This window comes from Phascolarctos cinereus, unplaced genomic scaffold (assembly GCF_003287225.1).
Source record: "Phascolarctos cinereus isolate Bilbo 61053 unplaced genomic scaffold, phaCin_HiC Scaffold_5;HRSCAF=322, whole genome shotgun sequence".
Lineage (NCBI taxonomy): Eukaryota > Metazoa > Chordata > Mammalia > Diprotodontia > Phascolarctidae > Phascolarctos > Phascolarctos cinereus.
Genome location: NW_027555958.1, coordinates 322,271,464 through 322,295,752, shown reverse-complemented (window position 1 = coordinate 322,295,752; position 24,289 = coordinate 322,271,464). Strand labels below are relative to the sequence as shown.

The 24,289-nt window shown below is 45.5% G+C and overlaps 1 protein-coding gene across 6 annotated transcripts; it reads left to right on the top strand.

Moving 5' to 3' along the window:
- The first annotated feature begins 386 nt into the window (after positions 1 to 386).
- On the top strand, positions 387 to 22,509 carry TPM3 (tropomyosin 3). 6 transcript variants are annotated; one of them, XM_020991686.2, is made up of 9 exons: positions 395 to 1,228; positions 7,983 to 8,116; positions 8,599 to 8,716; positions 8,849 to 8,919; positions 9,591 to 9,666; positions 10,914 to 10,976; positions 11,482 to 11,551; positions 12,765 to 12,843; positions 13,574 to 13,796. In XM_020991686.2, the coding sequence occupies exons 1-9, from the start codon at positions 1,097 to 1,099 to the stop codon at positions 13,575 to 13,577; spliced, it is 747 nt and encodes a 248-aa protein (XP_020847345.1). In that variant the 5' UTR covers positions 395 to 1,096; the 3' UTR covers positions 13,578 to 13,796. The 6 variants fall into 6 exon arrangements, with proteins under 6 accessions (XP_020847350.1, XP_020847348.1, XP_020847345.1 ...); XM_020991691.2 differs by lacking the exons at positions 9,591 to 9,666; positions 12,765 to 12,843; positions 13,574 to 13,796 and adding exons at positions 10,231 to 10,306; positions 19,191 to 19,959 and having other exon boundaries at positions 387 to 1,228; XM_020991689.2 differs by lacking the exons at positions 9,591 to 9,666; positions 13,574 to 13,796 and adding an exon at positions 10,231 to 10,306 and having other exon boundaries at positions 387 to 1,228; positions 12,765 to 12,847.
- Positions 22,510 to 24,289: the final 1,780 nt, after the last annotated feature.

Genomic DNA, 24,289 nt, shown 5'->3' with positions numbered 1-24,289 from the left:
TTTATCCATTCCTGCTACCTCCCGAGTCTGGTGGAAAGCCACAGCATGTGCACAGGGCAGAGCTCGTCTCTGAGAGCAGTGGGATGCCTTCCTCACCTGCTAAGGGATTGCTAGGGAGGATTTCGGAGCCCTGCAGTTTCCAGGAGGAGAAGGGGGCAGGCAGGCCACTTTGATGGGACAGCTCCGCTTCTCTCCGCCCCGTCGTGCTCCTTGTAGAGGCTTGGACGTCTAACATTAACCATAAGGACAACAACGATCAGGAGTGAGTAACTCCGCTCGGAATCCGTAGCTTTATACGTGGTGAACAGAAGGTGCTAACATTTCTATCGCCCTTTAAGGTTTACAAAGTGTTTCTCATACACAGCAGGGTAGGCAAGTCTCCCTTGCCGATCCGTCCATCTCGCGGAACGCCCGGGGCTTTGGAGGCTTTCTGTCGTTGCAGCTTGGGTCCTTCTGGCCAGAGGAGCTATGGTCGGTCAGGAGCTACCCAGGGCAAGATACCCAGAGAGCCGATCATTGCCTCCTTCCCGGGGGCCGCCGGCGGCTCTCCAGAGATGCCGGGGAAGAGGAGGGATGGAACACCTTTTGTTAGGACTCAGCAGGAATCAAGGGGCTCCCAGCTGACCTGGGGTGGAGAGGTGGCTGGGAGGGGTCGAGGGGGCGGGCAGCTTTGTGGAGCGTCACTGGAGCTTCAGAGGAGTGCGCGTGGTGGGTCCGGCCATTGTGGGAAGCCCGCCAGGCCTGGGAGGCTCGGACTGTGCCGCGCCTTCTGGTTACCATGGCAGCGGCCCCCTCCCGCTCACGGCAGGAGACGGGTGGGGCGGTCAAGGGGGCAGTCAGTCTTCTAGTCAGTCTTCGGGGGTCCACACAAGCCCCAACCCTCGCTCCCCAACCCGTCTCCCTCCCAGCCCGCTCGCCTTCCCGCCCGGTTGGCGGAGGGAGGGGAGAAGGGAAGGGGGGTAGTCGTCACATCCGGACGGAGTGGGTGAGTTCCGGTATTTCAGGGCGGAGCAGGCGGAAGTAGGGCTGAGAAGCGGCAGCATCGCCGAGCGGAGGAGGCAGCAGCCGGAGCAGGAGCCGGAACGGGGAGGGCACCATGGCTGGTATCACCACCATCGAGGCGGTGAAGCGCAAGATTCAGGTTCTGCAGCAGCAGGCCGATGACGCCGAGGAGAGGGCCGAGCGTCTCCAGAGGGAGGTGGAGGGGGAGAAGCGGGCACGGGAACAGGTACCCAGACGGGCCTGGCCGGGGTGGGCTGGGCCGGGGGCTGGAGGGACGTGGGACCCCGGACTTTGAAAGTCACCACGTCGAGTCCTGAAGGGGCCGGCCAGCCGGGAGATAGCATCTGGTTTTGGGGGGACCAACATTGGGCAGAATCGGGTTGAGGAGGTCGGTGAACTGGGTCCCAAGAGTGGACAGGCGGGGCAGCCTGAGTAGGAGTCGTCCGTCTCCCTAGCACCTGGAGGGTTGCACGGCGGTACCGGGGGCCAGGGTGTGGCTTCTCCCCAGCCCCCACTCCGGTCCAGGCTCATTCATTCATTCTGGAGAAGCTGGGGCGCGGTCGGGGGAGGGGCTTTTCTACCCCCTTCCTTTGCTTGAGAGGAGACTGGGGGCTGGGGGGCAAAGCCCCCGAGCGGCTTCCTAGAGGGTAAGCAATGGTCAAGGCTCAAAGCCGCGTGGCTGGGTTTCAGGGTGTCAGGACGAAGGGAGGCAGGAAAGCCCCCAGCCGAGGCTGCTGGCAGTCTTTCCGCTCCCTCCGCCTATTCAGGAAATGAAGCAGCAGTTAGGTTGAGAGGAAATGCGGTACACCCCCCCCCCCAAGAGAATGGGGCTTGCAACGCCTCCCATCCAATTCTCTCTGCTAAGGTCCTTTCCCCCAATTCTGCCCCCACCCCTTCCTTTACCCGGGACAAATCTGCCCTCCCTAAAAGAGGGAGGCAGGAGGGGAACCAGGGGTTCAATCTGCTTTCTTATGTTGATGTCAATGTGGGAGCTTGTTTAGCTTTTAGAAGGCAGGAACCTCTGCCAATGTCAAGTCTTTGTTTCTGAAGCAAGATCCCGTTGAACTTGTTAAGAACACTTCCTCCATACTGAACTGGTAAGCATGTATGTGTGTGCAGAGGGTCTTCACGTGGGCTGCCAGCTTCTGCTCGGAATTCTGGTGACATGAGCAATATAATAACAGGTTTTTCAGATCTGATGAACTAGTAGATATGAATTGTGGGTCTGCTTATTTCATCCTGGAATCCTTATTCCCTTGGTGCTCCTACAGAGAGTGGTTTGGGCCCTTGAAAGTACCAAATATGTATTGGTATATTCTAGGAAGGCTATTGCTAAGCTTTGTGAAAGTGCTTTCTCCTTAGAAGTGGTCAAGCAGGGGGTAGGGATAGCATAAGGAGTAGCACTTTGCAAGACAGATGAACTGCAGTATAATATGATTTAGAGATATCTGGCTCTGGAAGATGGAGAAGAAAGATGTACTTGTGTCTGGTGGAAAATAATAGGTAGTAGAGGGATTGAGAAGGTAATTGGCCTAATAGTTTTAATACTTGACGGAGTATGTAGCCAAAGAGAAAATCCGTGTTTTTATTATTGCTTTTAGTTCCTCTTCCCCAGGGTCAGCCTTTACTTCTCTGGTTTGTGGGTTGGGGGACTTCCCAACTCAGAGCTTCTGGTTTTGGGAAGTGGAATTAAAGAAAAGAGCAAGTTGAAGGGAGGGGGTGATGGTGGAGCTGGACATTAAACCAGGTACTTAGCAAAAATCTGAAGCTCTTACATTACTAAGAGTTAATAATAATCTTATTAATAAACTTAATATTATTATAATCTTAATAAATAAGCAATTAAGTACTCTGAGCTGTGGCAAGATGGCATTCACCTTTGATTGGAAGTATCCCACCTTTTCTCCATTTGTTTGCTAACTCTAGCCTTAAATTAGTGGATGGTGGACCCTCCCACCCCACCCAATGTTAGAACTTCTGTTGATAAATTATCTTGAACTCCATTTTCATGGAAGGAGATCTTGAATAGATACTGGTGAAAGTTACCGTTGTTCATGATCCCATAGATATCTCATAGATTAGTTTCTTCCCCTTGGTCTCTGAATAAATTGAGCTGCTTTAATTTAGCTTTTTTTGTTTTTGCCCATTTCAGGACTAACCTTGGTGTCTTGAGTGCTTAGGGAGTAGCTGTAGATTAATGCTTCTCAATCAAGGGGAGCCTGCCAAACCCGATTATTGCCCTGAGGACTAGTGAGGAAGTTTTCAAAAAGGGGAAGTAGGCTAATGTCCTTGTATAATGAGAGTGTTCCCCCTCTCCAGCTCAGGGGAATCCAATAATTACCTTTTTCCTCTGTCTTCCCTTCCTCTGGGGGAAGGGAATGGAGCTGGGTCCTCTTATTACCTTTTCTAGAACATCCTGGAGTATGGATTTGTAGGCTGACTTCTGCACTCCCATACCACACTCAAGTTGTTACTTAAGTTTTTTTTTTCCTTTTGGCTTTCTTTGGCTGCTCATTTTATCTGGACTCCTAGAACCAGCCTCTAGTTAGGTAGGGAAGGGATGAGGAAGCAGTTTAGTGATGTGATACTAGGGTCATTGATGTGTCTGTTGATGATTAACTTTTGTAAAGAAGGGACCCTGGAAATAACACTTTCAGTTTTAGACTTAACATTACAGCACTGCCTTAATGGAAACAAGGTGATAATATATGAAAGCTTGTCTACTCTTTTGTGTTTTGCCCCTACTACTACCCTGGTGGCTTTTGAGAGGTTTTGTTTTGTTATTGTTTGCCTGTCTAGAGGAGTTCTGGTGAGGGCGTTCATGGACTCTCAACAGCACATACCAAAGACTGGCCTAAGTCTTAGATTCCAGGCCTTGGAACTAGTGCTGGACAATATTATATGGCAAATTCTCTGTGGGGCCTGGTGAGCCCAGATACAGCTCTGGCCTTTTTAAACCCATATATACACTTTGGGGAGGGGCCAAGAGCCCTTTGCTCTTATTGCCTTAGCCTTGCTTCTACCTTTGCCTACCCTAGGGCTTTCATCCTTTTCCTCCCTGCCCCCCAAAATAGAAAGTTAAATTCGTCAAGGTCACACATATCTTCCGTAGTAGAGAAACATGAGCACAATAAAGGGACCAATACTAAATTCTTCCCTCACTTGGGGCTCCTGCATAACTCTTCTATTTTTCTTTCCTTTTGAACGTTTGTGACTTTGCTTTAAAAAGAGAGAACCCACAGTGGCAGAGTGCCAGGTTTGGACTAATTCCCTCCTTGTCTTTATCCTGACTTTTGGGGCATCAGTTGTTTGCACAGAGCAGTCTCCTGGCTTAGGTCTAAGTGGAATCTAGTGTGCATGAATCTGATTTTGGTGGTGTTGGTGGCTTGTGAAGGATGTAAAATGAGATGGCTTCAGTGGCTTGGGCTGGTGGTCACCATCTTAGAGCCACTGTGACCACCTGGGCCTCCTCTTTAGAAGTGTTGTAGGTTTAGTGGATCGGGAATAATTAACTGAACTAATCTAGTGGGGGGCAGGGAGGAGTGACAAAATCCAAAAGGTCAGATCCATAACTGAGAGTGGAAGGGAAAGAAACAAGCATCTATTAAGCACCTGCTGTGTGCAAGGCTCTGTGCTAAAGAGTTAAGCAGAAGAGCCCCTCTCCGTATAATTCCAGTGGCTACAGATTCAGAACTTAAGTGTTTTCTATTCCATTGTATATAAGGGCTTATACCTAGTATTTTCTCCATCTATCTCACCATCCCCAGGAGGCAGCTGGTCCAGCTCATGGGATTTCTTCTCTTGATATGAGACGATAAAATCGTGACATGTTAAAGGTGGAAGGTTTAAACCAAAATCTTAAGTCTAGTCTGTTTCCCTCCTTTTATGGTTGAGGAAATTGAAGCCTAGAGTAGGGAATTGACTGTCTCCAAGGGTGTTTCTGAGTAAGTGATAAAGTTAGAGGACTTGGACCAGATCTTTTGTCAGTCTACATCTCTGTTCCACTCATCTTTCCCTCCTTTCTTGGGTCCTGGCCTGACTGAAAGTCAGGGTAGTCCTAATCTCAAACCAAAGACCAGATCTTGATTCAGTTGCCCAATTGCAACAATACATAAGAACTAGGTTTGGAGTTGTCTCTGAAGAAATTACTGAGATTTCCTATCTTTGGTTCTGCCTACCTTTGTCATGTGTAAGCATCACTGTTTTCTTTCTCTTCTCTCTCTCTCTCTCTCTCTCTCTCTCTCTCCCTCTCCCTCTCCCTCTCCCTCTCCCTCTCTCCCTCCCTCCCTCCCTCTCCCTCTCCCTCTCCCTCTCCCTCTCCCTCTCCCTCCCTCCCTCTCTCCCCCTCTCCCTCTCTCCCCTCTCCTCTCCCCTCTCCCTCCCCCCTCCCTCCCCTCCCCCTCTCCCCTCTCTCTCCCCCCCCTCTCCCCCTCTCCCTCTCCTCCCCTCCTCCCTCCCCCTCCCTCTCCCCTCCCCCTCCTCTCCCTCCCTCCTCCTCCCTCTCCTCTCCCTCCCTCTCCCCTCCTCTCCCTCCCTCTCCCTCTCCCTCTCCCTCTCCCTCTCCTCTCCCTCTCCCCTCCTCTTCCCTCCTCCCTCTCTCCCTCTCTCCCTCTCTCCCTCTCTCCTCTCTCCCTCTCTCCCTCTCCCTCTCTCCCTCTTCCCTCTCCCTCTCCCTCTCCCTCTCTCTCTCTCTCTCTCTGTCTGCCCTTGCAAAGAATGCAAGAATGCTATTGTAAATGCCGGGTTTGTGAGAGAAACCGCCCAAGCTAGCTTGTTGTCATGGAAACCTGTATACCTCTCTCCACCCCCATAGTCTAAGTTCTCCTGCTGCAGAATGGCAGGAACCTCCCTTCCATCCAGTGAAATGCCTGATGCTCTCCTCAGCTGTTCCCAATACCTGCTTCAGTTCTTTGTTTGGAATCTCTTGTTATCTAGAAAACAATGATTAGATTGGGAGTATTTCACAGTCTCTACTGTAAACCTGACTTCCTGTACTTTATCCAGTCAGACTTTGCAAGGTACTGCAAGAAAAATATGCTTCCTGGGAGACAATTTCTTCCTTGGATGGATTAGGGCTAGAGGTATTTTCCTATGGTCTGGTAAGGTTGAAATGGATTTTCAGACAATTTATTTGGGCAAACTTCTAATAACTGACCATATAGCTTGTGGCCCACAGGCTAAATATGATCAGCTTAAAATTAGTTTTTTTTTTAAACTTTTAGGCAATTGGGGTTAAGTGACCTGCCCAGGATCACACAGCTAGTAAATGTCATGTGTTTGGTCTGAGGTCGGATTTGAACTCAGGTCCTCCTGACTTCAGGGCGGGTGCTCTATCCACTGCGCCACCTAGCTGCCCCAGCTTAAAATTGTTTAACACCCCTTCCTCCCAAAATAAATAAACCCCTTGCTATCTAACAAGCTTAACAGGGTGGGGAACCAGCTGCCTCTGTCAGATTCCCTACTGGCTGAGCACATTAGCATTGCAATCTTCCCCACCTGATTTCCTCTTGGCCTCCTTTGTTTGAGTTTTGGGTGCCAAAGGGACTGATTCTTAGCATAATTGTATTTGGCTGTACATTCTTCCAACCCCGCTCACCCACAAAGTGGGGTGGGGTGGGAGAAAATCAGGGCAGCAGGATTCAGGCACAGTCATTGCCAGCTGAGATCATGTTTACAAGGTGCTTGGATAAGCATCTGAATTAAGTGGGGTGCAGGGTAGATTAAATTCTTATACTATTGTAGCAGCCAGAGTTTTGCTTGATGGAAAAGAGCAGTCTGAGAAGCTTTGAAAATTACAAGTTTTGTAACCTTTTTAGAATTCCTTACTTTCTGATCTTCCTCTCATCCTGCCCCTTGTTTCTAACGTGTGGATCGAAGACTTGAAATTTCCTGGACTTCAGCATCCTTAGCCTGTCACTCATCAATAGTAGGCACCTTAGAAAGCGGAATGATTTATTATTCATATTAGAAAGTGCATATAGGAAGGAGCTTATTAGTCTGTTAAATCTTAAAGATCACCTAGATAGTCCATCTCCCATATTTTGCTGATAAACTGAGGCCTAAAGAGGTTGTAACTTTCTAGTCATAATGATCTTAGGGGTGTAGTGGAGCTGGCACTCAAATTCAGGTTTTCCAACTAACTACAAATTGAGCATTCTTTCTATAACATTACACTGAGGCTGAGATAAAGCTAGTGAAATTATTAGTAGGTAGTCTTTGTTAGGGGGTTGTGGGAGAATATGAGAGAGGCTTCTCAGAAACAAAGATTCTTCAAGGAAGGAAGCAAATGTGTGGGTAGACATACATATTTCTCCCTTCTGCTGTTTTTCTGGTCTCTTGGATGTCAAAGATAATTTTAGGCAGGCCAGAGGTCCTTTTATTTCCTTCTTTTCTTTAAAGGGCTTTGGAAAGCAAATGTTGAAGGGTTGGGTGAGATTAATGTTCAGGAGTGGTTTGGGGCCCTGATATGTCTTCTCTTGGCCCTGACTCTAGAGGCTACTTTGGAAGAACATATCATAATTTTTCTCTGGTACTTGTCCTTAGAAATGGTTAAAGAGTTCATTAGGTGTTGTGGTGTCATAAACAAATTGCTAGATTAATCCAGGCATGTAACCAGGTCTCCTTGTTTCTTTAAGGAACCCTATTCTCTCCTCTCTAAGACAGAATTCGGAGCAGTAGAGAACTCTTCTCTGCCTGCATTTTTGTAGCCCTGTTGTGTTTACAAACTTGAATTGGGACCAAAAAAGGGGTGGTGCTGACTTGCTGGGCAAGAAGCTGATTTCTGAAACCCTGTTCCTGTAGAGCGTGGCTGGGGTGAAGGGAGTTTATGCATATACTAAGTCCCTAATCAGCTGGGTAGAATTTGGCCTTGCTCAATTACTGTGGCTTCCTTATAATAGTGACCTTGTTTGTGCAGTTTTGAGCTTTTAGCCTTTCTCCCCAATGTCCCCTGCTACCCTTTTCTGTTCCTTTCTACCTAGGCTGAGGCTGAGGTGGCTTCCTTGAACCGTCGGATCCAGCTGGTTGAAGAGGAGCTGGACCGTGCTCAGGAGCGCCTGGCGACTGCTCTGCAGAAGCTAGAGGAGGCAGAGAAGGCAGCTGATGAGAGTGAGAGGTAAGTCTGGGTGCTTGAACTGTTCCATGGCTTTCAGTAGGCAAAAGGTTTGCTCACTACATCTCTTTAAATTCTTTACCTATCCATTCTAAGAAATCTTTTCAGTTATTCAGTCCAGTTTTGAGGTTTTCTGTTTCTTCTCTGTTGATCTCAGTCTTCCTTTAATTAAGGTATAGCATATGGGGAAAGGGCTTTTGAACTTTATGACTCTTCATACAACTGCTTCCTTGGGATTTCTGAAGTCTGCAGTTAACTTATGTTTATGGTATCTACAAGTTAGTCCCTCCCAGTTACAATAAGCCTTTGTAGTTTCATTCTCCTAGCTAATTCTTATCTCATCTTTGTCACTTGGATATTTGCCTTCCTACAGGTAGATTAAATTAGGTGAAAAAGAGCAATTCCTTGAGCCATAGGCTTGTGAATTCTTCAGGGTTCTTGCTTCGTTCCCACGTATATCCTTATTTGCTGTGTTCTCTTTGTAGAGGTATGAAGGTCATTGAAAATCGGGCCTTGAAGGATGAAGAGAAAATGGAACTGCAAGAAATCCAACTGAAAGAGGCCAAACACATTGCAGAAGAAGCAGACAGGAAGTACGAGGAGGTGAGGCCTTCTCCTGGCTGTGGGTCCAGAGCTCTGCTCCAGAGCCCTTTTGGAAGGGGGACACAAAACATGTTGAAGGACAAGAGCTCTTGCTTTCCTTCACTGATCCCTGGCCTGGTATTTTGTATGTAGGTGGCCCGCAAGTTGGTGATTATTGAGGGGGACTTGGAGCGCACAGAGGAGCGGGCCGAGCTGGCTGAGTCGTGAGTATCTAACTTCCAAAACCTTGTTACAACCATTGGTCACCTTTCCTTTGTTATGGTCACTAATGTGGAAAAAACCAGCATTCCTTCAATCTTGTTAAACAAGGCCTTTGGGGTTGGAGAAGTCTGGCGCTTACTTGAAGAATAAAATGGGCTTCAAAGAGAAGATTGTAGAAGACTTGGCTGTGGAATGTCTTTTGTGTAGAATATTCAGAAGTTACTCAGTGATGGGTGGGGAAAACGTGTAACCTAGAGTCTCTGCCATCCTAGCCTCAAAATGGGGCCACTGTTCTGCTCTTGTATGTCTTCCTCTCCTCCCCAAGTCCTAGGTGGCATGGAGGGAGAGGAGTACAGAGGCTGCCATTGTTACTTGGCATATTTGTTAATTAGGAAAAGGACAGACACTTACTGCTCTATCTTAGCATCTTCTGGGCCTTGTGTAACAAAGTCACCCCTAACATGAGCATACTTATGCTTCCCACCCATCCCCCTACCTGTATCCCAGACACAGCATGTCATGACCATGGTGGTTTGTTTTTTCTCCTTCCCTTTTTTTCTTTTGCTCTGCTGCTTGTATTCTTGCTGTGCTTCTTTTTGACCTTTCTCCCTCCCCACAATCTGGCTTGTGCCATCCCACCCCTCCACTCCTTCCCCTGTGACTACACTAACAGCCGTTGCCGGGAGATGGATGAGCAGATCAGACTGATGGACCAGAACCTGAAGTGTCTGAATGCTGCTGAAGAAAAGGTACTAACTGTTGCACCTGCTGAAAGGGTGTGCGCGTGTGTGCGTGTTTGTGTTTGTGGTTTGATTTTGTTTTGCAGCTGCCTCCCCTCCACTGGTTTGTTTGACTAGTCTTCTCATCTCTCTCATGGAATGCTCCATTCTTTCCCACTGACTTGGCATCCTTCACTTCTTCCTTCCTAGCTGCTTTACTGCCTTTCCACAGGGCCTGTCCTTCTCTTGGGGGATTAGGGATGGTTGGCTGGGCAGCAGCTCCCATCTCCACCCTGGGCAATGCTGTGCCCTGTTCCTGAAAAATGTCCCATCAGGAGCATGTCTTTTAGGGGTTCTTCTCTTACATCATTAGTCTTTCAGCATACTGGGTTCCAACCTAGAAGGGGTTAATCTTCCCCTGTGCTGCTAGTAGTGTGGGGGTGGAAAGAATGGGGCTGTTCAGAGTTGTCTTAGTACTTCTCTCCCTTGGTGACTTCTCAACCCTCTCTACCTATAGATTCACATCTGTGTGTCTCTCTCCTCTTTGTTTTCTTCTTCCCTTTTCTTCTCCTGCCTTCTTTAAAACATCCACAGTAAGTGTTCTGAGCTGGAGGAGGAGCTGAAGAATGTCACCAACAACCTCAAATCTCTTGAGGCTCAGGCGGAGAAGGTAGGGGCTGGTTCGTGAAAGGGACAGGCTTGGGGCCTGGGCCCAGCCCTACCATGTGCATCCAGCACGAGAAACCCTCCTTTTTTTTTTTTCCTGGCCACTGCTCTGTTCAAATCATGGTGGCTGATACTGATTCTTCATGCCCTCTGAGCTTTAAAGTTTAAAATAGCTTTCTAGGTATGAAAAGGGCAGGCCTGTAATTTTTAATAAACAGGCAGTTATCATTGACCTAAATAGGTTTGCAGGTAGTATCATATTTGAGGTCTAGTGAGAGGTACAGGGGACTAATTTTTTCACTTGCCATCAGTGTGAATGACTGTGTATTAAGGGTTATCTTGACCCTGGCTTTCCTTGTGAATAGGGAAAGAAGGTAGCTTCTTAAAGTTTAGGACAATCAAGAAATGCAGTTTTGCCATCAAAAGGGCCCTGGAACATCAGGCCTGTGGATAATTAGAACATGAGATGAATTTTAAAAGAACTCCCCTTACCCACTCCCCCTCTCCTCATGAGGCATTAAGTGCATTAATTTCCATTGGCTCTTGGGGGGGTGGGTTAGTGTCAATGAGGATAATTTGGTCTAACCATTATTACTTTAATTGTCTTGCAGTATTCTCAGAAAGAAGACAAATATGAGGAGGAGATAAAGATTCTTACTGATAAACTCAAAGAGGTGAGCTGTCAGAGAGAACTAAAGTAATACATGGCCATATTAGCGTGAACCATCTAGCTTTGGGGCCTCAAGAATAGAGAGGCGGGGGCAGCTAGGTGGCAAAGTAGATGGAGCACTGGCCATGGAGTCAGGAGGATCTGAGTTCAAATCCGGCCTCAGACACATAACACTTACATGTGCTTCTGGGCAAGTTTATCCCCATTGCCTCACCAAAAAAAAAAAGTAGAGAGGCAATGGTAATGAAGTTAGGAAGACCCAGGTTCTAGGCATATTGCTGCTTCCCTCTTAGCTGTGTGCCCTGGGGGAAATTCCTTAGGACCTTGGTCAACTTTCTAAGACTTAAGGTTGTAGAATGGGTTGCCTCCTTTGCATTGGTAGGAGTCTTGTGACTGGGAGTTTTCTTTGCCAGTACAGGCGTGGATCTAGGTGGCAAAAGGGGGTGGGGAGTCCTTTTTATTTCAGATTTGCACATCTCTGGTTCTGATCAGTTTTGTATCTTCCCCAGGCAGAGACCCGTGCTGAGTTTGCTGAGAGATCGGTAGCCAAGTTGGAAAAGACAATTGATGACTTGGAAGGTATGAAGCAAAAGGGATAGAAGTAAAGGGCAAGTAGGTAGAGATGTTGCTCCTTAGAGGCCTTCTATTTCTGAAGACTGCAGAGAATTATCTGCCTCTGCAGCTTTCTCTGGAGACACGGGGGGGACTTGGTACATGCCCTTTGTATTGAGTGGCATTCTGTCTTATGATTGCAAAGAGGGGAAGTACCTTACTTTCTCCTATTTAATCTGCTCCCAGAATTTGTACCTTATACTTTGAAGTTTTTTGAGGAAATTGACAGTAACTCACCTCCCATGCAGCCTTTTTGTATGCCCCTAGCGCTTGGGTGACATTTGAAACCAAGCTCTTCATGTGTTGCGGTGGCTTCAGCGATCAAGTCACCTTTCAAGACTTCTTTAATTTCGGCATCTAACGTCCTCCAAAAAGGGAAGCTGTGGCTGTGCCTGCACCCCGAGGCAGAGCAATATCTAGAGCTTTCTAACCACTTCCTAAGTGACCCATCAGCCACTCTGGCCTTGGGAACACTTGAACACTAGCCACAGGTTAGGTTGTATAATATCCCTGTTGAAAAGTTGGGAGGGTGAGGCATCAAAATGCCTGGAATAGTGGAGTGGTGTGCCTGTTCGGCAGCATCTTAAGTACCAGCAGTGCATTCTCTCCCTATGGGCACAGGTTAAGCTGTTGAATATCCCTTCTGAAAGAATAGTAGGAACAGTGGATATGCCTTAGAGCAGCATTTTAAATACTGGCAGGGTACCTTATTTTGATTTGTCTCACTCCCAGGGGTTTGTTTCTCAGTGAGTGGGGTATCTCCGGAGTGCCACAGGCATAAGAACCTCCATGCCTTAGAGCAGCATTTTAAATACTGGCAGGGTACCTTATTTTGATTTGTCTCACTCCCAGGGGTTTGTTTCTCAGTGAGTGGGGTATCTCCGGAGTGCCACAGGCATAAGAACCTCCCCAAAGGAATGACCATCCTCAAACACTTCTACATTGGGTTGGAGAGAGGAAAGAAAAGCCCTGATAGTCTAAGTAGAAGTTGTCCCTCTTGGGATCAGAGGAATGGCTTCCAGTTCAGGCCCACTCCTGCTGCCCCAGTTGTGCTTCCTATGCCACAGCCACTCTTTTTTCTTCTCCTTGTCGATGATGCCCTCATTCCCTCCACCCCTGGCACATCTCACCTCTGTCCCTGTATTATTTTCTTGGGTTCCTGTCTATGCCTTTCCTCCAGATGAGCTCTATGCCCAGAAACTGAAGTACAAGGCCATTAGCGAGGAACTGGACCACGCCCTCAATGACATGACCTCTATGTAACTATCTGACAGAGTGGGGTTGGGCTTTTGTCTCTGGGAGGACAGGGTGTGCAGAGAGTGCTGTGGTGTTTTGGTGTCTGTCTTTGGAAACACTAACATCTCCACCTTTGCCCTCAGTATCAGAATAAAGGTGGTGCTGGTTGCTGGTTTGGCCATTGCTAAGGCAATGAGAAAGCTAGGGACCTCCCTCCCAGTCCTAACAAACTGGTCAGTGGTCCCCTTTGTAAAGTGTAGACAACATACCTTTTGTTTGTGCTGTGTTTGTTACATTGTCTCTTGTCTTTTTGTCTCCTCAACTAAGGCTAGGGTGTTTCTCTGTTTCATGGAGAAATTGGAGCCCGAATTGTAAATGACTCGCTTGGACTTGAGAAGCCCACCCTTACAAAGCAAAAGTCCCTTACAATGGACATATTGTAGTACTTTGTGATCCGGTCCAGGGAAGACCAAGTTATTGTTCTTTAAAACTCCAGCTGAGTCCTAGAAATGAGTGGGAAGTAACCAGCACCAGAGAGATTTGTTTAGGGCCTTTTTCTGTTTGTGGATTCTGATCCTTGAGTCTAATCTTCTGACTTTCTCCCTCCTTCCTACTAAATCAAAAAAGAGGCCAAAAGTCTGGCCATAATTCCTGCCTCCTCTTTTCTTTTCCCTACTATTTTTCTTTCCTGAGTGTGCCTTGACTGTTGAAAGCCCCTCTCATCTGGGGTCTTATTCTCACTTCTCCACACAGATAAGCTCTCACCGTTTCTGCTCTGTTCCGGATCTGCCCCCTCTGCTCGGGGAAACAACCCTTCTCTCAGCACCCCCAACGTCCTGTGCTCTTCCTGGATTCCATTTGGGTGGGCCTGGCTGGTCCCCAGGGCATGGGGGGGGCTCACAAAGTAATTATGTATTCATTCCCCTTTTTCCACCCCAAATTAAAATATTTCCAAGCCGCTGGATGCCTCACTCAACCCAGCTTTTGTGTTCTTGACAAACATGTTGCCGTCCAAAGCAAGGAACTGACTTTTCAGGGGTGTGGTATGGGGAGCAGGCATGGTGGGCTTTCCTTCCTCAATGACTTGTGAAATCAAAGCTACTTTTGTGTGTCTTGCTTATTCTTTCCTGATATTTAGAGGATTTGTTGAACTATCAGAATGGTATAATAGTTCAGAGTCCTTAGTGGATTCTGAGAGAATCCTGTTTCTTTAAGTTGAAAAGACCTTTTTAAGGTCAATTCCCCCCAAGCTTCTAAACCATTCCACCTTTGATTATCGTCTTTTGTCCCGTTCTTTACTTCCATTGAAAAGACCACAAACACCTTCTAAGCTCTCAACCCTTGTAGTAAAGAGTCTAATGATTCAAACATCTGCTGTTCTAATAGAAGAGTCTCCCCTACCTCCCCCCAGTCTATATTGGTTTCTCATTTAGGAGATATAACTTCTAGACACTTATGTTTCTCTTCAATTCCATAGTAGAAATCCTATTTAGGAATGACTGGTCTCCATTTTCCCAGAAAGTCAGGCTTCTATCCCAAAAGGGAACCTAGAATATAGAAGTTAGCAACGTCAGATGTGCTTCTTTTGCTATTATGCCTCAGAAAGAATGAACCAGGGAATTATTACTGATTTAGCAAGTATTTTATCAAACACCCATCATGGTAAGGAGAAAACAACAATAAAATAAAAATAAATCTGCCTTTTAATTCAGGAGGGATAAGAAATTCACATGCTTGTCATAGAGAGAGCAATATATGGTGCCATCAGATTGCTATGAATTTTCTGTAGGAGTTTAGAGGAGGGAAAGATTGATGACTGAAGTTGACAGTTTCATAAAGAAGCTGGATAGGATTTTTTGACAGGATAAATAAAAGCATTCCAAGCTAATAAAAAGCATGGAGGTAGGAAAGCACATTTGGGAAGTGGTAAGGTAAACAATATTCCTCTGCTCTAGCTAAATTGTCATTGGCAAGACTGGGAAGATAACAGTGGGGCCATATCACAGATGGGGAGGATTTTGCCTGCTATGCTAAGGCATCTGGACGTTTAACAGAAAGTGGGGAGCCGTTGGGGATTTTTGTGAAAGGCAATGACATTGTCATGTGTAGCATTAGAGGTGGATGATACAAATATTTCCCTCTTATAGTTGGATAAATTTAAGTTCAGGGATTGATTTGCTCAGGGTCACATGGTTTATATGTATCCATACTAGAACCTAGAATCCAGATCTGACTGGCCCTTTTTCTACCAGACTCCACATACAGCATGATATGTTAAGATTGACCTGTCAGCAGGACAGCTCAGAGGTAGAGAAAGAGAGAAGTGGGATAGGGTTGGGGAAAGACCATTGGGAAAGTTTTTTTTAAATGGCAATAAAAGGGCTGAACTTGGATGGTGAAAGTGGGAATGGAAAGGAAGGGGATGTAGACAGGAAACAGATTGAGCATTTGAGCTTGGGTGATAAGAATGGTGGTAATAGTAGTAACACTAATAAATAGGAGAGCCATGCTTGGTAGATAGATGAATAGAGGGCACTTGATGTTGGAGCTACCTCTTCATAGAGGTGAAGCTGTCAATAAATACAAAATCACAAACAGAATTAAAGACTGAGGACAGAATTTTGGGGAAATAACAGGACTCAGTTTGTATGAGAGGAGGAAAGGGTCAGAGGAGACTTGGGATAGTATAGTATCACAGAACCCAAGGGATGAGAGGGTGTTAATCTAGTGTTAAAAGACAGAGCTGAGGATAAGGACTGCCGGAAAACAGTTGAGTTTGTCCAAGAATAATTTTAGTAAGTAGTGGGGATAGAAGGCAGGTTATAAGGAACTGAGTGAGTTGGAAGTGATGAAATGGGATATGGTGACTGTTCAGCTTTTGGAGCCACAGTTTAAGAAGGTTGATGAATAACTGCCTGTAAGTATTCCAAATGTCACATGGGGGGAAAAAGTCATTGTTCTTTTCATTCCATAGGTTAGGATTAGGTAGAAGGAAGTCTCAGCATTCTTTTCTCAATGAAAGGAAAAGTTTCCTAATAATTAGAAATTGTCCAAGGATGAAATAGTCTGTTTAATAGGGAGAAGGGAGGAAATTGTGGGCCCTTCTCTAAATGACTATGGCTAAAGGGCAGAATTTGCCCTTATTAGCAATGTTTTAGAGTTTCTTGGTTTGCTTAAATGTTGGACTAGATGGCTTCTGAGATCCTTCCATCTTCCAAAGATCATAACTACAGTTTTTGAAGTTGGACATGGGAACAGGGTCAAGATTTATTTAAGGTGAGATAGACCCAACACGGACAACAAGGGGAGGGATATAAATAATATAGAGTGAGAGAAGAACCTAATTGACAGGCTGCAGAGGCAAGAGAGAATGCCTCTAGGATCAGTCTTGGAAAGGAGTAATCATTTCCTTTGAGAAAGAATGGAGCAGGAAGCTGGAGTTTTACCTTAATTTCCTTAGTGAAGTAAGGAAGTTAGAGTTGGAGGTTAAGTTTTCCAAAAAGTCTTTGCCCATCCATACTAGCTGTGCAATGGGTGACCACAGGGAATGGTAACTTGAACAGTGTGAATCTAATCTTGAGGAAAATAATAGCTTTACCTGCTATTCAATATCTCCTATCCTTGTTTGTCTTAAGAATAAACTTCTTAATCAGTTAGGGAGACCTGACTGAATTAAAATGCCCTCATTGCTTGTTGATCCCAGTGGCAAAGGGTATAGTATTTTTAAATCACTTAGAGTCTAGGTCCTAGACCATTCAATTGGCCTTTTTTTTTCCTTTGAGCTCGGAAAGAAGGGTGACATTGTGAGGTTATTTTAGAGAATTATTCAATCATTCACCTACCTGTCAGGTCTGTGATAGAGAACAAAAGGTGGCTGAGCCCCACCTCACCAGCCAAGTGGTTCAGGCATCTTTGGTTTTAGCCCTACCCAAGTCTCTTATTCCCAGGGCATAATCCTTCAGTCTGTTTGTGAGCCACTCTCCAGTAAGTGGATTTTAGTATCATAGGATCATATATGTACAAGCTGTCTAGTCTCTAACTCCCTCATTTTAGAGATGAGGAAACTGAGGCTTATAAAAATTAGTTCTGATTTATATTTACTTACTGATCTTAAAAGGCTGAGATAACTCCCTGTCTCCCCTTCTCCATGCTAAAAGGAAAGTTAACCTATTTTAGGCTCATGGCAGCTCAAGTATGTCCTAGTGAATGGATTGACCCATAAGTAGGCAGGGCTAGGGAAAGAACATTGGACCAGATGTGTGCTGTGTATTGCCTTCCTTACAAGTGTTACTAAGATACATACTACCTACCAATATGTGTCTTTAACTGTTGAACCTAGTACCTGATCTTAAATTCCTTATTAACTATCAAAGCATGAGGAAAGGGGATATAAGGTCAATCTGGTGATAAGACTTGAAGCAATTCATTTTTGTTGAAGTAGCTTAGTAGAAGGAACACTCACTCCATATAAAGTTAGGTATCTAACTTGGGTTCAGATCTAGCTCTTGACACTGAATAAGTCAACCTCACTAAGCCTGTTTCTTCATTTGTAAAGTAAGGGTTGAGCAGATAGACCACCATGGTCCCTTCCAGCTCCAAAATCTCTGATCCTTTTTTTGAGCCTTGAGTCCAAGGTGAGAATATCCCCTTCTGTGTGACTTTGGGCCTCAGACATTCTATAGAGCCAGTTTAGGGTTTGATCTGACACCAAAATACTTCCTAAAATACTTACTCTGCCCCTACTCACCTCTGATAGTTTTTTATAGTTCCTTATTCTTCCTAAGTGGAATGTATGCTGCCTAATTGCTTACATCTTCATTTGTAAGGATAGTATAATGACGAATGGGCCTCAGAAGCTTCCCTAAATAGGAATCAAAGTTCTGTAGGGTGTGGCTAGAGTTTGAGACCTAGGAGCCTGAGGATTTCCTGACCACATAGAGACCTATGATTCTATGATATTTCTGAAGCATTTGGGAAAACTGTGCTCTGTGAGAATGGAATAGGGATGTTAAAGATAGCATTCACTTCCAAATACAGACTGTGTTTTGTCTGATGCAAGCCAGGCAGGAATCTAGAATTGTTGACGTTGATTGCAGGATTGTATAGTTTTTATGTGGCCTCCAAGTGGGTAGGATGTACAACCCGTTAGTCCCCTCAAGTCTCATCCTAAAAGAAATACTCTTTAAAAAGAGAACAGAAATGTTCAGGATTTTCAGGTTCCTCTCTTCTTTTCCCCCCGTACTATCTGTCATAAACTCTATTCCCCTTGGATGTGGCTCTATAAGACACATATGGAATAAGGATATAGGTGAAAGGAAGTTTTCTTTACTAGGCCTTAGCATATAGAAGGAGGATCTACATATAAGGCCTTGTAGGGAGAATAATGACTTACATACTGAAGGTATGATCAGAGGCTGTATGTGAAGATATGGGCCATAGTCCAGCTGCTTCCTACTGTCAGCCATTTTTTGGCACTAAGAGGAACGGGTGCTGGTTGGTTGGTCAATTACTATTGGTTTTGTGGCCAGAGGATGAGGTGGCTATTGTTAAGGATATCCTTGTGCTTCTAGGATTCCCTTGGCTTCTTAGAGGGAAGGAAAAGGGGGGGGGGGGAACCACAGTCTAAGGAGAGGCCCTTAAAAAGCCTGACAGTTTTAGTCTTCTAAAGCATATTACATTTGGGGAATAGCTGGTACTTTGTTAAACTAACCAAGGCTCTGAGATAGTCCTGGGAACTGTTATAAAAAGCTGAAGAAAAGCTGTTCTTTTAACTTCAGAGCTATATAACTGCAAGAGAAGGGTTGGCTGGCTTGTGCCCAGCTCCCTTTCCCTGTTACTGATCAGATGTGTATTTTACACACAGGCTGACATCTTGGTTGCTAGTTTGGTTTTTGGTTCAGTGATGACCTGACCTCTTAATTGGCTAAAACATAACTCCCTGCAGATAGGTGGGCACCGGAGTGGGTAGAGGAGAAATGCAGCCCAGCCTTTCAAAGGGGACAATTCTTTCCTCATTCTGTGCAACTTCTTGTGTGCCCTAGTCTTTGACACAAGCGATGATGCACTGCAGGGTTTTCCTGCTTCAATGTTGTGTCCAGTTACCTTCCCATAGTCTTAACTTTCCTCTTTTGCTGATCTGGCCCCTTCACCTGACCATCTTTCCACACTGTTTGATGCTAGCTGACTGGACCATTCTCTGTCCAAATCCTTCTCCCATCCAGTGTGATTCACTGATGCATGTGTAATGCCAACTGGTTGTAAAACTCAATTCACTTCCAGTACTCTACTAACTTTCCCTTTTTTCTCTCCTTTCCTCCTCTTTCCCTTTCTCTTCCTCTTGTTCCCCTCTCCTCCTCTGTCGCTGTTGCAGAGCGTCTCTACAGCCAACTTGAGCGAAACCGCCTGCTCTCTAACGAGCTGAAGTTAACGCTGCATGATCTGTGTGACTGACGGGAAGGGGCTCACTAATGCCCCTTAAACCAAGCTTACGGTTCATTGGCCTGGACCCCAGCAAAAGCTGATCAGTACCCCCCTCTTATCCCTGGCTGAGCAAACTAACTCTTGTTTAATTGGGGCAGTTGAAAAATAATAATGTCTAGCATTTATATAGCGCTTTAAGGTTTGCAAAGCACTTTACAAATATTGTCTGATTTTATCCTTACAACAACCCTGGGAGGTAGGTGGTACTATTATCCCCATTTTACAGATGAGAAAACTGAGGCAGTTGAAGGTTTAAGTGACTTGCCCAGGGTCACAAGTTAGTAAATATCTGGAGCTGATTTGAATTCAGGTCTTCCTGACTCCAGGTCCAGTGCCCTATCCACTGTGCCATCTAGCTGCCTCTAATACTTGAAGAAAAATAACCCTTTTAAGGTAACCTTTCCATGGCTGTATAAGTCCTAAAGAATCAGTACAGACATTCCTTACCCTTTTTACACGAATTTGCAGGGGAGGGGATGGGGGTGGACATTGACTCCAAATGAAACTAAAAATTGGGAGGCCAGTAGGTCCAGGAGAATTCATCTCCTTGATATGTTCTCTCCTTAAATCCTAGCTGTTCCTTTGCTTGTACGCTGATTGTAGGATGTGTTCGTTTTGCATGGATGGTTTATAACAATAAAAGGACTGAATTGATTGTATGGTGTAGCTATGCTTCATCTATAGGCCCAGGCCTGGGCCGGTTCTGGCTGGGGTGAGAAAGGGCAAAGAAATTGGATTGGAACAAAGGATGGGTGTTGTCCTGACTCTCAGCTTTCATGACCTTGTGTGCTTTTGTCTGAAGAAACCTGGAGGGTGGTTCACTTGGTGGGTTGGAGAGTCTTCTTGAGGCTTGGCCAATTTCTGGTCCATCTTGATCTTGTTCCCTAGAGCACCCTTCCCTGTGTTACATGCTTCAGTATAACTGACTCAGTCATAGGCCAGGCCTGCATGATACTTCAGCAAAGTTTGGTGGTGGGAGGTATGGTATTCTTTTTGTTCAGAGATCTTTTGGCCCACTGAGCCTAGTTTTCATGGAAGCATTCTCATGATTCTTTTTTTTTTCTTCTACTAAACAATGGGGTTAAGTGACTTGCCCAGGGGCACACAGCTAGTAAGTGTTCTGTGTCTGAGGCTGGATTTGAACACAGGTCCTACTGGTGTTCTATCCACTGCACCACCTAGCTGCCCCTAGTCTCGTGATTCTTACCCATTGTTCTACTCTCTGCTTTGGAGAGCAATTTAGTCTTCATAGCCTCACCTTTCCTGCCACTGGAAATGCCCTCATCTTGGCTCATAGTACCACAGGGAGACCATCTAGTCCAACTCAGATGAGGAGACTTGCTTCAGGTTGCACAGTTAGTAAGTTATAGAGGGGGAATTTGAACCCAGGACCTCTGTCTCCAGACCCGGCACCCTTTCAGTTGGAACCTACAGCTTTTTCCTCCCTCAGAGGAAACTTGAAGTTTCCTCTACTTGGCACTGTTCTTCACCCACCCAGTCTTTTGGTTTGCTCACCACAGAGGTGAATAGGGTTATGTTTGTTACTGTAGTTTGAGCCTGGGTAGGGGTTGTAAGGTTAGGAAATAACCAGACTACACTCCCTCCCACAGGAAGTACAGCAGCACCTGTCGCTTCAGGAGGCAAAGGCCTACAAAGGCCTGCAAAGCCAAGTGAGGCAACAGCAGCTTGCTTCTGGGTCCATAAGATTCTGTAACCGCCCATCTCTAGGGAGCAAGTCTTAGTGTGGACGGGCTTGGAGTTTTGTTCTTAGCCATTGTAACCTCTTTCCTTTTGCTCCCATTAGATAAACTGAAATGCACCAAAGAGGAGCACCTCTGCACACAAAGGATGCTGGACCAGACTCTGCTTGACCTGAATGAGATGTAGAAACTCCTTTCCCCCCAGCCCCACCCTGTCGCTGCTCCTTCCACTGACTCTGACTTCGCTGGAGGCCAGCCTGCCTGAAGCTGACCTTTAACCTGAAGGCTGCTTCCTTCTCTGGGTCCTTGCTTACCCTGTCCCCACCCCACCCCTACCTCCAACTCCCCATGTCAATTTCACCAAACTGTCTGCAGCTCTCCCCTAAAAGATCCCACATGGACTAAGGGCTGAGCATTTTTGGGAACAACATTTAAGGGAACATGAGCACAATGCAATAGTGTCTTTAAAAAGCATGTTGTATGATGTATACATTTTGTAATTACCTTTTTTGTTGTAGCAGCCATTTGTAAGACATTCCAGATAATTCCCCAGCTCCCCTTAGGCTGCATCTAATCACTTTTCTTCCTTTTGGATGGTAAATCTTTCTACCTAAACAATGCCCCTTCTCCATAGAAGAAGAAAAAAGGTGGTAGTGTGCCCTACTGAGAGCTGAACATAGCCCAAGAAAAGACTCCACCAAGGGAAACCTCAGTGCTCTGTACCATGAACCAGCCAAACCAGAAAGGTCATTCCAGGAGGAGTTTGCCAAAAAAGAGTGCTGTTCAGGTTTTCATCTTTAAGGTATTCTTGGGTTAGTTTTTTATCTTTTCCTTTTTTATCTCTCTTAAACATTTACATCAGTAGCAAACAAGCAAATCACACAGACAAGACCTCTCTGAGACCAAATTGTCTTCCCTCTCCTCATTCACTCGCAGAATGGATCATGTGCCCCAGAAGTTGGGGTGTCTACTCCTATCCCCACTTCACCTTCTTTGAAAAATAACGTTTTTGTGCCACTGATTAGCCAAGTGAAATTCATCTCATTACCCGTTCCTGGGTCCGAAGCTGCTGCCTCTAAAAGTGCCATCTCATTGTGCTTTGTATCACTCAGTGCTGGAGAAATCTTGAATAGCTTGTGTACAAAACTTTTTAAAAATTTTATATGTATTATTTTTGACGATGCTTTATTTCTCTCAGGTGGGAGCACCAGGACCATCCGCACCCCACCTCCACCCCCATCTGGCTGTGAGTGCTCTCTCTCTGTCTGCAGTCCATGGGCTGCCAGTGTGCTGATCTTTTTTAATTCCTTTTTTTCTTTCTTTTTTTTTTGGCAAGGTTTCTGTGAGGTCTGTGTTAGGTTTGCATCGTGCAGCTTATTGGCTTAAATGTACTCTCCTTTGGTGTGGTCTATTTGGGAGCCAATCTGGAGAAAGAGGAACCAATAGTGCAAGTGTTTTGATACTGAAAATTGACAAAATGTCTTTTGAAATAAAGAACCAGTCCCTCCACCCCCAGAACTACTCGCTTCTCATTTACTAACCTGACCATGGCTTTCTTTTCCCCAGAAGCCACAGTCATAACCAATGCGTTCTGGTAACTTACATACATTCTCATTTGATCTTCAATAGTCCTGTGAGGTAGGTTCAGCCAGGATCATTCTCCTTTTATAGGCAAGGTGACAGGCAGAGGGAAGGGAAGATCCCATCTAATTAGCCTTGGGCAAATACTGTAGGTGACTGTCTGTTAACCTCTATGGGGCTTAAAGCCAGCCAGTTTTTGTCTTTCAAGTTTTGGTTTTTACTCTGACTTTGGAGAAGCTCCAAATTTGATGACATGCAGTTAGGCCATTACTTTGTCTTTTGGAAACAGCAGTAACATATAGTCTGCCCTGGATTTCAGCCAGTTTGAGGAGAGGATGGATCTCAAACTCATCTTTAAGATGCTTACCTATTCCTGGCACTTTCCTTTTTTGGACCTAGGAATTAGAAAGGAATTTAGTCAACCTTCAAAATCTATGTCAGCCATCACCCTAGGTGATATGACTAGTGATCCAGATCCATGTTCTTGTTGGTATGGGACTTGAGCACCTTCTTAGCAACTTAAATTTTTTTTTTCCTGAGGCAGTTGGGGTTAAGTGACTTGGCCAGAGTCACACAACTAGTGAGTTATGTGTCTGAGGCTGGATTTGAACTCAGGTCCTCCTGATTCCAGAACCAGTGCTCTAATCACTATGCCACCCAGCTGCCCCAGCAACTTAAATTCTTGAAGTGTCCATAGACTTGCCCAGGGCTGCCCAGAATAGGCCAGTATGTGCCAGAAACAGGATTTTCTTTTGAGGCAACTTCTGGACACTACATAAAGTCTAGGTGCTAGAGACAAAAATGAAATAATCTGTTTTCAAGGAATTTAGGTTTTACTGGGTTGAGGAAATGACATACAGGGTAATCTGGGGGCAGAGAGGGAGGCATTAATTGTTGGGGAGTTAAGGAAATGTGGATGGTGTTTGAGTTGAGCTTTGATAGAGCCCAGAGACATAAAGGATGAAGGAATACATTCCAAGCATGGAGGATGGACCTGTGCAAAAGGCAGGAACAGGACAGTGTCATGGGAGAATGAAAGGAGGGCAGTCATTAAGTGCCTACTATATGCTAGGCTCTGTGCAAAGCCCTTTACACATAGCTCATTTGATCCATTTGAAGACCATTGAAAGGATAGGACTTAAGGTCTGAAGCTCCAGAGAGAGTAGGGTCTGGCACTATTGATAGTCCTTGGGGTACTCACTGAGAGTAGAGCATCAGTGATGATATATCATTGGCAAAGGAGACTGAGGAGCTGTCAGAAAGGTGGGAGAACAAAAAAACCAGTCATGAACATCAGAAAAAAAAAACCCCAAAGCCAAAATTTTTTTCATTTAACTGTATTTGATGCTGATCACCCCTATTCTTTCCTTCTCTATACTCACCTGGATCACATGAAAGAATAGGGGTGATCAGCATCAAATAGAGAGAAGGCAGGATTTGGAAGAGGCCATCAGATCTAGCAATTTGCAGGGAAAGGGGGGGGTTGTTTCATTTGAATGATGATAGAGGAAGCTGGGTGAAAATGAGTGAAGAATGGAAGTAAGGAATATGGACTGCTTTTCCCCTTTTTTTCTCCCTTCTGGCTGTGAAAGAGAAGAAAGACATGGGACTATAAAAGGATGATAAAAGTTAAATGAAAAATTTTTGGCTTTTGGGTATCTTTTTTTAAGGTGAGGGAGACCTAAGAGTGTTGCCCCTAACAGTACCT